Source organism: Danio rerio, chromosome 12 (assembly GCF_049306965.1).
Source record: "Danio rerio strain Tuebingen ecotype United States chromosome 12, GRCz12tu, whole genome shotgun sequence".
NCBI classification, from domain to species: domain Eukaryota; kingdom Metazoa; phylum Chordata; class Actinopteri; order Cypriniformes; family Danionidae; genus Danio; species Danio rerio.
The window spans coordinates 38,845,270-38,863,358 of record NC_133187.1 but is presented as its reverse complement, the minus strand read 5'-3'; the positions used below and the strand labels follow the sequence as shown (position 1 = coordinate 38,863,358).

Below are 18,089 nucleotides of genomic sequence, written 5' to 3'. Positions count from 1 at the left end.
TCAGAGAGGTGAATGTCTGCCGCCACGCCTCTGTTTTTCAGATTTCTCAGTTTTCCTCAGCAGCGTTTCAGAATGAAAATGGCCTCTCTAACGTTTTCAAAACGCACCATTTTCGGTGCTCGAAAACTGTGTAAACGGGGCCTTAGACTCGAGTATATTTTCACTTTTCAATGCTGTCATTAAGGACAATGTCATTTAATGTTCAGTGTCAGTTTCATTCTTGACCATCCTGACACGTTTCGTTAGTCTGTACGTGCTACGCTACTTTTAGGTATACCCTACTGACCTTATTCTTCAATGTAGAAGTGTGCTGAAGCATCCCTGAAAGCTTCTATTATCCAGGCATAGTTTCTGGAGGAGTTAATGAATTCACAGAGCTGGGTGCACCTCTGAACAGATCGAGTGGACTCAGACACAGCGCCAAACTAATCTACATTGTTTTTCAGCCTTCATAAAGAACAGAGCACAGCTAGTCTCTCTCGATAAAATCTATGTTAGCCATTTAGCAATGAAGTTAGAGTCAGCGGACAGACAGAAGCCCGGGCCATGACTCAAATCTGCAAAGTGAATTTGAAGCACGAATGAAGCAAGTCAATTCTAAATGTTCGTCTGGTGTGAATACAGCATTAGAACTTCCGATTCAGTTGCCTATAGGAAAAATGACTAGGGATATAAAGGGCCAAAAACGATCAAACTACTTGCTCTACAAATAAGTGTGTTCATGACAACACATAAAAAATATTATACAGAAAAATATTATAATAAGAAAATATCTGTTTATAACATCAAGCAGAACAACAAGCTGTTTTTAATGTCCAAAAATCAATGGAAGTAAATGAAACCGGAAGTCTCGTGCCAAAAAGATTCAAATGGGTGAAGAATAAGGTCAATAAGTAGAATTTATGACACACAGAACACAGAGAATGTTTTCACTGATTTTTTAGCCAATCATTTAGTCTTTTTATTTACTTGCGTAAATGTGTGTGAATCAATATATTTATTACATTTTTATATTTATTTCAGTTATATTATCAACTAACATTCAAATGTTTTATGATGTCTTTAAGTAGAGATAATATTAGAGAGACTTGCTTTGTTTACCAAACAAGTGGATCTAATTGGATTTGCATTGTAAACCTTAAAGTTAAAAAGTTATTATATTTTATTTTGTGTTTTCAGTTTTTATTTTAAAAAAAAAATTAACAGAAAGGGCAAAAAAATGTCAGCAGATTCTGTCTGACCCTTCCTGTAGTTGCCAAACGGAACATGTTAAAATTAAGCTAGAAAAACATGCACTTTTTATTAAGAGTTATTGTAAAAGTTATCAAAATCTATATTAAATACATAGAAACTGTATAATAATGCACTGATATTGAAGATTTGATCATATAATCCTAAATATTACAATAACATTTATTATTCATATTATTAGTAGCAATTATTATATTATATTATTATATTATAATTTCTCTATTGTTATCATTTATTGTTACTAGTAGTAGTACTTTTTTCTTATTATACAAATACTATTTTTTTATAAACACTACATTTATAAATTCATATGTGGACCTAACCCTAAATCTGCACAATTACATAGAGTTTTAAACAAGTCATTCAGCTAAGAAAAAAGTTTTGCACATCCCTATAAGAGACAGGCAACAAAAAGTGAGGTGAGCCATAGAGAAAAGGTCAGGGAAACTCAGTGTGTTTTGCTTCGGCTTGTCAGACGCTGTTCATACTCTTGTGTGCCTGCCATCCTCCGCCGACCCACCGCACACTCACAGCCGTCTATCTCAACAGAAGACATGACACGAAGCCACCCCGAAATACCAGGACAGGATTTACAAAAACAACATGGAGTTGACACCTCGCAAAAGAGGCGGTGGGAAAAATGCGACTGTGTCCTTGTTGGCAAGAGGACGCACAAGAAGTATTTTCTTTGCTGTGGCCTCTTCACCCGACTATGAATTTTTAGCATTTAGCTTGAAAAAAAAAAGGCTCTTTTGAGTCAATTATCAAATTAAGTGGAATTCAGGGTAACATTTTCATAGCAATCAACCTAATGGCCATAAAGGTTTAACTCAAGTTGAACCCAAAGCTACATCATCACAACAGCAGATATATAGCTGAGCATATACCTACAATCTCAGCAAAACTTTTTAGCATCCAGGTAAGCAAAAGTACAATTTTAATAAATAATATAATATGCAACTTCGAAAAATAAACCGACCAGAAAGGATCCAAACCCCCAAAACATGCAACCGTAAATGACATATAGATTTAAACTGCACATTTTGTCCCCTTCGCGGAATTCAGCATCAACTCTGGCTGGCCATTGTTAAGGGATTCTGGATTTCTAACAGCATTCCTGACAGTTTCCAAACAAGGTTACACCGAAATAAGATACCACAAAATTGCAATGTGACTTCAGGAAATACTCCCAAGAAACCAAAGGCTAAAAGCGACAGCCACCGATTCCCAGGCCTGTCCTTCTCGCCTCAAAGTAAATCTCCTCACGGACACAAGTAAACACAAAGCGGATGGGCTTTTGAGATCCCCCCAAAATCAGCTGCTTGGTGTTTGATGTTCAATCTGCAGACAGCAAAGCTTAACAGGATCCACCTTAACTTTGATTTGTTTGTTGTACGTTTAGTGGACTCTACAAGCTTGAAAGGATCATCTTTGATCACAGCAAACCGCACGGGGGTGGCAGGGATGTTTTATAATGGGGTGAAGGAGAAAAAAAAAAAAAAAAAAAACTGGCACCACATCTAAGCATGTCATTCTTCTTTTATTTCCCTCTCTGGAGTTATAAAAACCATAAGGATGAGTTAAGAGCAGGGATCAGTTACCGCCAGGTATGGGTGTGCCTAAGACCTGTCACATTACACAAGATGAGTCAGGACTAGGAAAAAGAGATCAGAGAACTACTACAATGACCACATGGCACCTGATTCATGGCAGTGTTATACCAGTTTCTCGGTTTTACTATGAAAAACACACAAAAAAGGCTGATCTTCACAAAGCCGGCGAGAAAGAACAGCATTCATCAGGTGTTCGGCACACCAAATAAATGCAACACAATCAGAAAGGCTTTCGTTGGCTATGTGTAATGCAAAACTGTGTCAGCAGGGTTAAGATCCAGGCATCTTTGTACACGCTGCTAGAAGATATGATGACAATCACGTCACAGTTTCTGCATTCACACAGAGCTCCAAGACTTCAGATAGTGCTGGAGGCTTCGGGAACAAAAGAGACAGACTGTATACAGTTTCTCTTACACAGTGTATTTGTACAGTGTAAACAAACCTGCCATCAAGTACTTCAAGTGTGATCTTGCAATCTAACCCACAATAATAAAAAACAAAAACTCATTCATTTACTTGTTTTATGTTTATTTGTAGCAGTAGATTTTTCTTAATATTTTACCAGTTTCTTTTTTTTTTCGATAAGGTTCAAACCTTGTTTATGCATTTGAATTTTGGTCAGTATGTGCTCGTATAATCGTGTCAGCTAATTTTGGAATTTTTTTATTTAGTTTATTAGGTATTAATATGTCTTTATGAGGGTGTTGGTTAACTGGCAATATGTTTGCACAATTATAAGTAGGCTGCTTTCAAGGAACTCATTCGTTCATTTTCTTTTCAGCTTAGTCCCTTTATTAATCATGGGTCGCCACAGTGGAATGAACCACCAACTTACCTATCACATGTTTTACGCAGCGGATGCCCTTCCAGCTGCAACCCAACACTGGGAAACACCTATACACTCTTGCATTAACACACATACACAATGGACATTTTAGCTTATTAAATTCAACTGTACCGCATGTCTTTGGACTGTGAGGGGAAACCAGAGCACCCAGAGGAAACCCACACCGACATGGTGAGAACATGCAAACTCCACACAGAAATCCCAACTGACTCAGCTGGGGCTCAAACCAGCGACCTTCTTGCTGTGAGATGATTGTTCTACCCACTGCGCCACCATGGCGCCCCTTTTAAGGAACTATATGAACCAATTTTCAATCCTAACATTTTTATAATCTTTATAATATTTAATGATTAGGGGTGTAACGAGACACTCCACGAGACCAGACACAAGATTGGGTTCACAAAAACGAGACGAGATTTTTATACTAATTTTAAGAAATATTTTTAGTGATGAAATAAATAGAAAATATTCTATTCAACCGAAAAAAAGAAAAGTCACAAAATGCAAAACTATTTAGGTGCTTTTTAAAATCAACATGTAATGAAAGTTATTTTACATTTATTAAAACAAATTATTTCACAAATAAATACTTCAGCCATGTTGTCATACTTCCTCCAGCGTGCAAAAGTAACTCCAAATTTGATTCAGGATTTTAAAAAGTTTTGATTCAGCATTTGATTTTACTGCAACTGTGATTGCCTTGTGGGCACATGAAGGCGTGCACATGAAAAATGGCAGATGTGCATGAACAGAGATGTGAAGTTGTACAAATCTACATTTGTTGACAGAGAGTTTGGGCTACTTACCAGAGTTATGGGAAATGTCCGCCCCCAATATTTAATTGAATAAACATGTTTTATTGTCTTATGCCTTACCCAGAATATAAAAAAATACATAAATTAATTTAGGTCATTTACTTTAGTCTTTACTAGTAGAATGTGAAGAGACTTTCAGCCAGCACATCAAAAAATGTTTCTAAAGACAATCACCCACTGCACCTTCAATGCCTTCATGTTGTCCCAACACAAATCAATTGTGTGGAACCCAGAATTTACACCTGCACCTTTAATTTCAAGGTCTTAAGGATCTCTTACATTTTTGACACATTAATTATTATACTGTAATTCAATCTAAATACCATTCAAATTCAAAAACAACAATAAAATATAAATATGCAAAGCAAAAGTTTCATTGTTTTATTAAAGTACTGAAACTTTTATTAAAGCATGGCATCCATCTGAGTCAGAATTTTTAAAGATCTTTGCTGACTCTTTTGTATAAAACTGGTTTGTGTTATATAATAAAACCTAATATAATTTAGCGTCCAAGTAAAGCTAATTAAATAATTTTACTTTCTTTAATAATGCAAAACGGACATATGTCTACACAATTCCAACAATGTTTTGAATTCTCAGCAAAAATATCATCAACTAGATAAATATACAATTTTAGTCACACTGTGATATTTATTTTGGTTGTACCACCCACCCTTACTGGCTACTGTGACGCACTACATTTCAAATTTCTGTGTGTGTACACATCCGCGGACACAAAACCAATGACGGCTTTGAGTAGGAGGCGAGACAGAGGGGCCAGACACCGTCTCTTTCCATACTGTAACGTGTAGAGTGAAGACTCAGTGAAAATGCCAACCGCTTGCCACAAAAAAGCTAGCTCCACAGTGTATAGATTAAATGTCTTCTGAAGCCAAAGAAAGCCTATTAGCCTCAGACGGAACCTTCAGAAACACTTGAAGTCACAAGGCCATCCAACCCGAGGTAAGCAACAGAAATACCAGGGTTTCACTTAAATAATAAAACTAACATCTGATGCCTGTGTTCCAACAGGCTTTTTTGGCATATAAAAGCACACGTGATTGATGAACCTGTTCTAAGCACTCCATCCCTCCTCACTGTTCCAGCTCAATTAGAACTTCAAAGACGGCACATCAAACGCAACAAATTTACAGAGCGCCCATCTGTCCGCCTTCACTCGCGCCATATTCGGCCATTACCTCAACCTCTTCAGCCTCTAAGACCTTGTATTAATTTTATTATCAAACACACTTGAAGACCAAGTGAGCTCTGATTTTGAATTCAGCAAAGACGTCAATTATAGCTAATCAACTTTTTCACCATCTTTAGGACTTCCAAAATGACTTTACGATTTATTTAAACCTTTCATGCTTATCCAAGTTTTTCTCCCATGTTACTGATTTAGCATAAATTGTATTATGGACAATCTGTTGTTCAGCATGCTAATCAAAAGGGTACCTGAGTCTGTTTATTCACTGAAATAATGTTTCAAATAAATAGACTTTCTAATGAAAATGTATGCGTTTCTGTACTCTGTTGAAAACAAAAGATGTTCTAAAGAAATCTAACCATCTTTAGCCACAGTTGTCCATTAATGCTGCACGATATTAAAAAAAATCTGACATTGCTATATTTTGTCTTTCTGCGATATACATTGCATATATAACTAATAAATTACATTATTTTTAATTATCATAGAAAAGATAAAAGTGAGCTATAGTTTTCCAAAGAGTCTAACAGTATTTGTGTACACATATTGAATAATTAACACCGCATAGCCTTTATTGTATATAATGTAATCTTTAATAAAGTTATAGACATTGTCATTTATTGTGGTCAGATGTTAAGCTGTTTACACAAGCCGCTTTTCCACTATCGTGCTGAATCGTTCTTTAAACAGAACTGTTCCATTCCGTGCCAAACCGGGCCAGACAGCACGGATACGGTTTCATTTTAACTATTTATTTTTTTCATAAAAGCAAAAGCAACCATGTGACTAAACACTGTTATGCCGCTCTATCATATAGGGGTGCTAAATATAGGTACATGTGCACCCTTATTTATTCATATGTTGCGCAGCTCTGGCTAAATTTTATTTGGAGGGAAAATTACCAAAATGTAACGTGATGATTGAAAATAATTGGAGGGGAAATAAATAATATTTAAAATCTCTGAACATAACAGAAAAATAAACAATGATAAGACAACAATAATAATGCATTTGCATTATAGTGGCAGAAATATAATTTTGGACAGGCCTTGTCAAAGGTGAGCGGGCACTTTCACTAATAAAAACACAGCACTTAAATTATTTCATTTTAAACAATTATTTAAATTACACTGCGTTTTTATATAAAAAGTTGATAATGATATAAAATATACTACATTTTGATGGTAAAATGAAACCAATTAAGCGATGGCTGTTATTTGTTTTACTATTCAAACATTAAATAACGAATGCAGCAAGTGAAAAAAAAAACGAATATGAAAATATATCGCAGGATTTAAAGCATATAAAGCACTATTATATTTAGCAAAATGATGCTCTATTATCTTTTTATTTTGATCATTTTATTTTTATTATTATAATTATTTTTGTGTTCATAATTAACTAACAAGTTGTAGGCGAATTATTGCTAGACGTTTTAGAAAATATTTGCGTAGCTATATTAAAGATCACCACAAAAAAAAAACACAGAAACATGTTACATGCCTCATAAATGTCATATAACTTATGTATAATTGAATCATATAATTGCCTATAGCTGAAATAATAAAAATTGCTCATTTTATTTTTATAAAACATTTGTGAAAACGTATTGATATTTTTTTAAGTAAAAGCAATACTGACATTTAAGAATCCATATTTATTTAATTATTTCATTCTTTTGACTTGTTTATTAGTGCACATGCTATAATATAAATCATACAACAGTACCTTGGACAGTTACAGTGCCGCTCCGTAAAGCTTTCAAGCAAAGTCTTTTGGACGGCCGACATTACAACACGAACATGCCGTCCTTCAGGTGGTCTCGCCGGTATTAACAAGCTGTCCTGGCTTTGAATTAAAAAGTGCAATTATTTCCTCGTTGTTAAAAGAGTCTGCAAGTTCGTGTTCCATGGATATAGTGATGTTGTTGTGGAATTTAGACATCGACGATGCAAAGCGTGACTTTATTCGCTTTATTCGATGCGCAGCAGGAAAAAAAGTCAGCAGCGCAAGTCGCTTGCATGTCTCTCCCGGATCAGAGCGAGTTTTGTGCTGTGGAATACAGCGCTGCGTGCAATAAACTCACATTCAGGCAAGCGATGTAGGTCTGTATTCAAGTCAATAAAATAATAACTTTAATGAATAAAATATCTTCGTAAGAATGTGATGAGTTATTCACTTCTCTTCCAGAGATTGCTCTATGGTTTTAAAATCCTTTTCAAATATCGTTTAGACCTGGATCATTATTTTATATTAAATGTACTGTAGTTTATTGAGGATGTCTGATGACTAGCGCGCTTCTGCTGAGCCAGCTGTGGTAGCTTAGCAACCGAGTCGCGACGTCAACACACAGAATCTGTCAGCACAGTTCAGCACGGTTGTCTAACCGTGCCGAAAATTCCGGGCCAAGAACGGTTTGTAATCGTGCCGCGCCGTTCCAGGCTCAGTGGAGAAACAACCGTAACCGTACCGAAGTGTTCTTAGAACGGTTTGGCACGATAGTGGAAAAGCAGCTTCAGTCACAGGCCCAAAGGGATAGTTCGCCCAAAAATGAAAATGTACTCACTCTTCACTTGTTTTAAATATTCACGAGTTATTAAAATATATTTTTGTGTTAAACATGAAAAAGTTTAAACATTTGAAACTAATCAAGGGTGAAATGAAAATAGTGAGTAAAGTTTCATTTTTAAATGCAATCACTTAAAAAACGCATGCAGATGATGAACTTTTACTTCATTATGGTTAAACTCTGCATTGATTATAATCAACTATTATCCTAACTCAACATTGCAAATCTTGCGATGTGACTATTGTAGATGCACACATTGTGATATTGATGATGAAATTATATATTATGTGGCCCTAACATCCATGGTAGGACAAACGAATACTATGAAAGTCAATAGTTACAGGAATCTTCACAGGATCATGTTTTTGCAATTGATTTAGAAATTCTGATTCAGTCGCTTATGAGAGAAATTACTAGGAATAATAAATGGCAGAAAACAACTTGCTCTACAAACACGTGTGTTCATGACAATACATGAAAAGTAGAATAATATAATAAGAAAACAACAGTTTGTAACATCAAGAAGCTTAACATGCTGTTTAATGTCTAAAAAGGAATGGACGTGAATGAGGCAGAAAGTCTCGAAGATTCAAAAGGCAGGCACACTCGAATGTGAAGATAATAGTAAATTATTTTGATGTTTCGTGACCCTTTAAATGTGCCGTTTTTAGAATTTTTTTTTTTTTCACATTTACACAAGAGATCATTTTGAATGCATTTTAATACAAGTGAAAATAGTAATGCAAGGAGCAAAATCATGAGTAGGCCAACACAGAATTTAAACATGCAAACATCTGCAGATTTTTACAGTATGTAAATTTGTGTAAATATACATTTATTCTGTTTTTATATTAATTTCAGTAATAGTATTAATATTTTATGTATTATAATAGAGACAATATATAAAAGACTTGCTTTGTCTATCAAACAAGTGGATCTAATTGGACTTGCATTGTAACATTAAAAAAATATATATTTTTTTATTTCATGTTTTCATTTTTTTGTTACTTTGTTAACAAAATCATTCTGCATATATTAGGGTTGGGTGATTAATCGAAAAGTAATTAAAATTGATTAAAAAATCAAAACCACATTCAGTACCTAAAATCGATCACATTTTTCCAGGTCGATTTTTTAAAATTATTTTCCCTACCGCGTATGGAGTCGTGTGACCCCGCTCCTCTGGTTTATTCTTCTGCTTCGAGTGCATATGGTCCAGTGCATCCTTTGCATAGTTGCAAACCTTCGCCGTGGCTGATGCACACCTCTCAAAACATTTAACTATGGCAGTCACTCGACACAGTAGTATAAAATCTTCTACGGCCACTTTGCCACATCTGATCTCTGGTCAAGTAGGACGATGGACCCATTCTTAAGCATTACTTTGCACAACAATAATGATGATTGGAAGCTGTGCCAGAGATGCCTTGAGATGGCATATTTTCCATTACATTAAAATTATTATTCACATCAAAATATTTGTTTACAGAAAATGCAAAACGTTTCTAACAGTGCAAGTTATTCATTTTCACTTTTTTTTATATAAAAAGATATATTGATGTTCAATAAATAATCATAGATAGCTGATATAGCTGATGTGTGTTTCCTTCACTTATGTTAAAATCAAGTAATGCATCCTTCATTCAAACATCTCTCACTTGTAATATGCAAGCATATTTACTCTATGAAAGTCAGTGAACTATGAGGGCAAATACATAAAATAATTAAATAAAATAATCGTTTAATATCGGTAATAGAGTTAAAATCTTCATTTAATCAAGATTTAGATTTTAAGCCAAATCGCCAGCCCTAGTATAAATCCACCTATTTTATATGAACATTATGTGCAGAAATAGCAAAACATACCCACAGACACTGTCTGGCCCGATTTATGAGTAAATATAAAGTCAGACACCATAAAGAGAGTGAACAAAAAGATGAAATAAACCACCATCAAGGCTCAACCCAACGGTGTGAACATGACCTTCACCAAATTACATAGCCACACCTGGGTTTCGGTCAAAGAGCTCCATGCATTAAAAGTAGCAGGTGATGAAACAGTCTTCATTTAGCTAATACTTTAAAGTCACGAAAAGCCTTACTGCATAAAACGTGCTCCGCTTCCAGCAGAAAGCTGATTACGGATGGAGCAAAGCACGGCATATACAACATGCGTCTCCCGTTCTGTTTCTTTTCATTCTTGCTCGCCGAATGCTTTCATCTGAAAAACATCAGAGCGGCACTGCTAATCTGGCCTAATGTATTTTTTTAGACACACAGCAGGAGAGGAATGCAAAAGACTCTACAATTGGCTCACTTAAGTGCTGATTTCTTTTCTCCCTCTCTCTAAACGAATGACAAAGTGCGCTGTGAGAGCCCATATCGAGTGCTTGTGTCCCGTGTTTGTGTAACACACAATGAAACTCTGCTGGGCATTGCGGGACTCACTGAAGTCAAGCCAAAACTGCAATGAGACTTCATCCATCTAGCTGTACACAAGCAAAACAATAGAAAAATCAACAGACCGCCAAGTAGGCAATTACTCTGGCTGGAATGCTCGCGCAGAGTCGAGGTTAAGTACCAAAACTAGCGGGTAATACATTTCTAACCATCTACAACTGGATTTGTGTGGTCTGCCAAGGGCCTGAATCATTACATCTAGCCAAACTAAGGTCATCCAAAATTGAGATGTCAGAGCTACTTATAGATTCATGGAGATTTAATTCTGAAAGTTTGCAAATGAGTGAAGTGATTTTTATGAAATCTTTATCTCAAGAACAGTCTAAGTCATTGGTTCTCAAAGTGAGGTTCGAGATCCCCCAGGGGGTCACGGGACAATTTCTCGCTTGATTTCCAAAAATCTCATTCATTTTATTAAACTATTAGAATGACCATATTTTATCCTTAACCCACAGAAGAACAAAACAGTAGTTAATAGTAACATTATTAACATGTTACTATTAACTAATAAGAATAAAAGCCATGAGACAACCGATTTTTTGTGAGCCCTGGGATGATTATGTTAAATTAAAGACAGCAATAGCATCAGAGGTAACACATTGATTTTATGGCACCAGTTAAAATCAGTTTACAGCATTTTAACAGGACATTAAAAAATAAATACAGGACTAAACATGGAGGATGATCTTCAAGTCGCGTTCTCTAAAATTCAATAAATGAATAGACTTAGGCCTATTGGTATGTGTGCGCAGTTGTGTGCAAGGTTATATATTTATAACCACCTCCAAGAAAACTGGAGGTCGCGAGTCACTGGCATTGTTATTTTAGGGGTCGCGGGCTGAAAAATTTGGGAATCCTTGGTCTAAGCCTCAATATTAAAAATAATTATTTAGTTTTACTAATTTTACTAATTATAGTCACTCTATAAGGACCTAATTCATTTGACTGAACTGAATTATTATTTTTGGCCCAATTTTGTGCATTTTACCTAAAAATTCCCTCAATACTTTAGGACAATTCAATTCTATATTGTTGTATAGATGTATGTAGGGCTGCTCAATTCTGGATAAAATCAGAATCACGATTTTTTTTTGCTAAGAATAACGGTTATGATTTTCTCCCAATTCAGTAGATGTAAAATAAGTTATTACGAGCAAACTATTATTGAAAAAAAAAAAATCTGCGGATGTTTTTTGATAGTTTATCGTAACAAAAAAAATTTATATGAAATAAAATATAATACCTTTACAACACAAATCCAATTAGACGCATTTATTTGGCAAACACACAAAATAATATATCTACTAACTAAAAGACAGAAAATATTACAATACAAAATGTAATGTAAATAAATAAAATTTACATCTTCATATTAGTCAGTAATATTACTGAAATGAATTTAAAAACTGGATAAATATAAATTTACACACGTAAATAAATGGACTCAATGATGGGATAAAAGATTCTGTGTGGGCCTAATAAATACAGCTTGCTGGCTGTTTTAACACCATTTGGAGTCTGACAATGTCTTTGTGGCTGAGCAACGTATATAAAAAAAAAAAGTGAAGACTCATGTGACACCTTTATGCTTGCCACCTGATCTTGAAAACATTATCGGCTGAATCGTAGAAATCCTGGATAAAGATTGTGTAAGGGGGGTCAAATCGAGATTGCGATCTTTAAACAATTAATTTAAGCAGCCCTAGATCTATTGCAGCAAAAATGCTTGATTAAAACCAAATAAGAATTGAAAACAGCACACATAACTGAAGATGATGGAGAGGGATATGTTGTTCTGTTACTGTCGTAAAGACGTGGATAAAAGAGATGCGTTTCCTCTTTTATCCATGATTAGGGAATTGAAAAACTGTAAAGGTAACTGTCTATTGATGTTGAGAATTGTATTTCTTTGCAATAAAAACATAAATATAAAAGAAACTATGAATATAAATATACACTAAATTAAGCTTGTATGTTTACAATTTAAATAACGAGAATAAAGTTAGACAAATTGTGCAGGGCCAGTGCAAAATTAATCTGTAGGTTTTATTTAGGTAAATTTGAATTCTTGAATCTGAATATCTAATTCTTTAACCAGAACACACCTGAGACTATTTCTTTTCTAAGAGGTAATTTGTCGTTATTTAGACAGCTGGAGAGAATATAAAGCAAAGTGGAGATGAAAGGTGTAAAGGAAGAGATGAGACCATGAGCCATGACTTAAACATAGGAAGCCCAGAGCAGAACGATGCATAGTGTGCGGTGATTAATTTGCTTGCATACACATACACTGTGTTCTAACACTTGCTAGCTTGTTCCAGCTGAATGTCGGGTCACTTAGCCTCAGATGATGTGTTTGGTCAAGTCACGTTCTGCTGAGTATGCGGTTATTTCATGAATGTGTATGGGGTGACTGACCTGATTGATGGAGTTGGCCGTACAGGACGAAAGACCTGTTCCCAAAGAAGCCATCAAAAACCCGACAGGGTCAAAGGGCACTGGAGCCATGGCGAAGCCGGCAGCTGCTGTAGTAACCACAAGGGCTAATGACAAAAAAGAGTGAGGTAACAAAGGGTTGGTTGGTTCAGCTGAAATGGTTAACTGAGTTTCTATTAAATAATGACAAAAATACCTACAATTAACAATCTAAAAGTAGGCTAACTAAAACCTGGATAGTAAATTCCTGAAATAACTGTACATATTAATGTGTATCACTAGGTTGCATCTATTCGCAAAATATAAAATATGTAAAATGTAAATATGAACAAAACAGCAATCATTTACTTTTATAAATACTTTTTTAAAGGTATACTGCACTTTCAGGCTAATTTTACATGAATCCCCGTCTTCCCATCTCTGGGAAACATCCACACACACATTCACACACACACACACTCATACACTACGGACAATTTAGCCTACCCAATTCACCTGTACCGCATGTCTTTGGACTGTGGGGGAAACCAGAGCACCCGGAGGAAACCCACGCAAAGGCGGGAGAACATGCAAACTCTACACAGAAACGACAACTGAGCCGAGGTTCGAACCAGCGACCCAGCAACCTTCTTGCTGCGAAGCGACAGCACTACCTACTGCGCCACTGCTTCGCTGATTAAACATTTTATTTGAAACAATTTACTTGCATTAAATATGCTTGTGTATAATAAACAAATAAAAAATCCTCTAGCAATTTTAAATCAATGCAGATACCAAAACTGGATGTCTAGTATTTGACCCACATGCAAAAAGAAGATCTAAATACCTGTTAATTTCAGTTTGGAGAGCCGTGCGTAAATCCCTGGTAAATCACTGTATTGAACCCTCATCTCTTTCCACTGGCGGGCCTCCAGGCGAGCTACTCTATCTGCCTCTGGTTCGACCTGGTTGCTTTCCGTGGCACATGTCGACACCTCAGTACCAGGCTCAGGCTTTAAGGCTGGGATTTGCTGAACCTGTCGTACCATCGAATCATCTCTATCATCCAGCACAGCAGAAACAGGCTCCTGCCTGGGTCTTGCTCTCTGGCACAGACCGCTGCTGCTCTTCACATACTGATGGAAAAGAGAAAAAACATACAAATTATTTATTTTTTGTTTTTGCATGATGTTTGTTGTATTTTAACAGGAAAAGATACTTGATACAAGATACATCAAAAAGTCTCATGTATACTTGACTGCACAATTAATTAAAATAAGACTAAGTTTCAACAAAAGTTGCAGATGCACATCTTTTAGAGAAAGCAGGGCTCTGTGATCAATAGAAAATCTCCTTTAAAGACCAGAGGACAATCATACATGGACACTGCAAATACACCATAAAATAGAAAAACTGGAAATCAAATCAGTGCAGATGACTTCACTGCTTTTCATTCTCAACATGAACAATAAGAACACAACTACGATGTCATCTCACATAATGTTTTATCTCTCGACTCGACTGAAGTTACGAAGTTTAGAGTAAAAATATGTTATTAAACGTGGAATTTTTGCATGCTTTCAAATTTAAGACTTTTTAAAGACCTTTTCAGGACCATGAAGAATACTTCTAAACGCTGAGGATTTTTTTTTATTGACCCAGAAGAAAAAAGAAAGTACTTGCCCCATCAAAAACTAATTCTAATTAATTCTTAGCAACATATTTTAAATATGTCAAATATGTGTCAAAACAAGCAGACCCTAGTTGCATACATACATGTTTTTCAAGATAACATGAAACGAAACTCTATAAAAATTAAATGTATGCACAAGAGACTTTTCTAAAAGTTTTATTGAGATGTTTTGTTGGGGATTAGATGTGTGTTGAATCAATTGGGTAATGTAAATTAGCTTTAAATAAACAAGGGAAAATTAAGACCCGTTTAAGGACATTGAAGACAATATTTCAGTGAATTTAAGTCTTTTTAAGGCCTAAAATTAATTATTAAGATTTAAATGTTTAAGACATTTTAAGACCCCGCAGACACCTTGGATCATCAGCAACACAGCCATAGTTTAATTTTGAAGTGATGCAAACAGCTGTCAAATCGCAAAACCATTCTCCTAAAACCTTAATAAATCAAATTAATGAACTTTAATTTAAATAAAATCATTTTTGTTTAGTTTGTCAGTAAACTATGAATCTGTGTCGTAAATGCTGCTCCATCCGAAAGCAGGTGCTGGAGATTTACTGCTGTTTACAGAGCTGGCTTTACTGACAAGATACACGATTATCACCTCAGTTTATTTGTGCACACCTAATGTATACCCAGAATGTGTCAGTGAATTTTAGCTCAACAATAGCTCCTCACACAGGTCTTTTATTTCAGCATGCTGTTATTCTGTGTCTTTAAATTCAAATGAGCTGCTGCTACCGAGCCCCCTTCCAGCAGAGTCTGGCATTTTAAAGCAATGTCAGTTAGTTAGACAACAAACACATACACTTGTTGTCATATAAAGCGATGCGAGGCCAATCAACTTATCATTCCTTAATGTTATATCCACACAAAAGTATCAAGACAAAAGTAAAATAAGTAGGTTCCCATAATATTGCAGGGCTCGAAATTGCAACCGTTTTGGTCGCATATGCACCCGAATTTGATCTATGTGACCTCAAAATATATTTGGAAGCATTTGTGCGATTGCATAAACTTTTTGCCATGCGACAGGTTTTTACAGCAAAATTTTCACTGTATGCGCATATTTAAGAGAAATTCATCTTTGCATTAAAAAACAGCAAAAGCATAGCTCAGGAATAGTTTAAAACAGTAGTGTGTTAGTTTTGATTAGTGTTGCTTTCAAATACGATAAATCAGTTAATATAAAACTTGTAGTAACGGTGCTCATGATTTTTGGTGGGTGCCGCATATTTTGGTTGGTGTGCCTACATTTTTTAAATTAGGAGCACCGGTGCTACCAAGAAAAAAAGGTTCATTTCAAGACCTCTATTGAACAGGTCTATAGAACATTTGGGGAAGAAATTGCAAGTATATTAGTATAATAGATCTGTAAAACAGTGGCTCTGCAGCACCTTGACTAGGCCTCATTCCATAAGACATCTGACTAGATACGATACCTGTCTCTTCAGAAAGCAGAGATGCTGAAACGTGATCCATTCAGCCTGATTTTTCTTGCAGAGCTGAATCAGACTTCTGGCACTCATATGACTCCTCGAAGCATTTGCAAACAGCTTCTGTTGCACACTGGAACCAACCAAGCCTTCAAAAAAGAACAACAGTTATTAGCTGATATTAAACTTTTTATTATTTTTATTATTAATTCTATATAAATTTCATATTTGAAAAATTTAGTAGCTTCTGGTAACTTGTATTTCACTGACATTATTGTTATTAATGCTATGAGAATTAGTGCCATATGAAAATTTTAACAGTGGTCATTTGTGATTCACTAATTTTTCCGTTTATTTACACATTCAAACTGCATAAAGAGGCACTGGTCTCTCTGATCTGTCAACCTTTGCTAGTTTAATTTGATTATCTCAATCAATACACTGTATGTATCATGTCAACACGAGACACTTTGTTAAACTTTTTAACATCAAAGATGAATCGTAACATTTTGATATAAATTTAGTGTAAAACCATTCCATTCAAATTAAAAAAGGTTATGACTTTTTCAAATTTCACAAACTTGATCTACAGCTACATGACAACATTCCAGTGATAGAGGTAAAGTTGGTTTTATATTCACAAATTTGCTCATTTAGAAGTCACTATATTTTTTACCATGTCACTTTGAATATTAGATCGGAATTAGCATGCAAGTGTGGCTTGAAAACAACATTAACGCTGTTTATTTGACTGTGAACAATGTTGTACTTTAATAGTCATTTGCTGCTAATATGATTTCGCTATTTTGAGTTCGCAAATAATGCTTTTCTAAAATGATACTAAGGGAAAGTCCGAATGTGCGAATATAAAACCAACTTTACCACCATTTTCCAGTGACAAACACCCCTCTCTATCTATCTATCTATCTATCTATCTATCTATCTATCTATCTATCTATCTATCTATCTATCTATCTATCTATCTATCCAATTCTTTCTCTAAGATCAGTAAAATACACAAATACAGATGTGACTTCATGTAAATACTGTAATGACTCCTTATCAACATGTCCATGTCATGTAACGTTAACACTGTTGTTATTTTAAGGTCATGCAGCTGCAGCAGCGCTAGGCTAATCGGCTAGCGTTTCTTCAAGATATCACAACAGAGTGAACTAAAGATCACATATGCTTCGTCGACATAATATAGCCATTAATACCATCAAGCTGAAGGCATTTCCAGGCTCCCGTCAGTTTACTACATGACGTTCTGTACATGTTCTTCCAGAAAGTGACCGGCAGCCGCTGAGTCCCCTTCACACGCAGCAGCGCGCCATCTTGACTGTGTGTTTCCTGTGACGTATGTCCGCAGGAGAAGTGCACGAGCCACGCGCACGAAAAACAAGTGTCCCATAACAAGTTAGTCAGTAAACCATAAATGAATGTTTAAATAGTACATGTATTTGTTTTTGCCTCGTGAACACCAGCAATGTGGTTAAGTAAGCTAAATTATATAAGTAATAAGTAATTACCATGAGTTATTATTTGACTTCACCTTGATAGATAGATAGATAGATAGATAGATAGATAGATAGATAGATAGATAGATAGATAGATAGATAGATAGATAGATAGATAGATAGATAGATAGATAGATAGATAGATAGATAGATAGATAGATAGATAGATAGATAGATAGATAGATAGGAAATTAATTAGATTTTAGTAAACCCATAAATAGATTACTAAAATATGTGTTTGTTAAATGCTATAGTAT

The 18,089-nt window shown here is 35.2% G+C and overlaps 1 protein-coding gene across 1 annotated transcript in view; it reads right to left on the bottom strand.

Moving 5' to 3' along the window:
• Positions 1-17,704, bottom strand: part of cox10 (cytochrome c oxidase assembly factor heme A:farnesyltransferase COX10) — a 69,133-nt gene extending 51,429 nt beyond the window's left edge. Inside the window, exons 1-4 of the mRNA NM_001166259.1 lie at positions 17,533-17,704; positions 16,319-16,461; positions 14,031-14,319; positions 13,187-13,311 (exon numbers count right to left, since the gene is read on the bottom strand). Coding sequence (NP_001159731.1) covers positions 13,187-13,311; positions 14,031-14,319; positions 16,319-16,461; positions 17,533-17,590 — 615 coding nt within the window. The 5' untranslated portion in view covers positions 17,591-17,704. The remainder of the gene's footprint in view (positions 1-13,186; positions 13,312-14,030; positions 14,320-16,318; positions 16,462-17,532) is intronic.
• Positions 17,705-18,089: the final 385 nt, after the last annotated feature.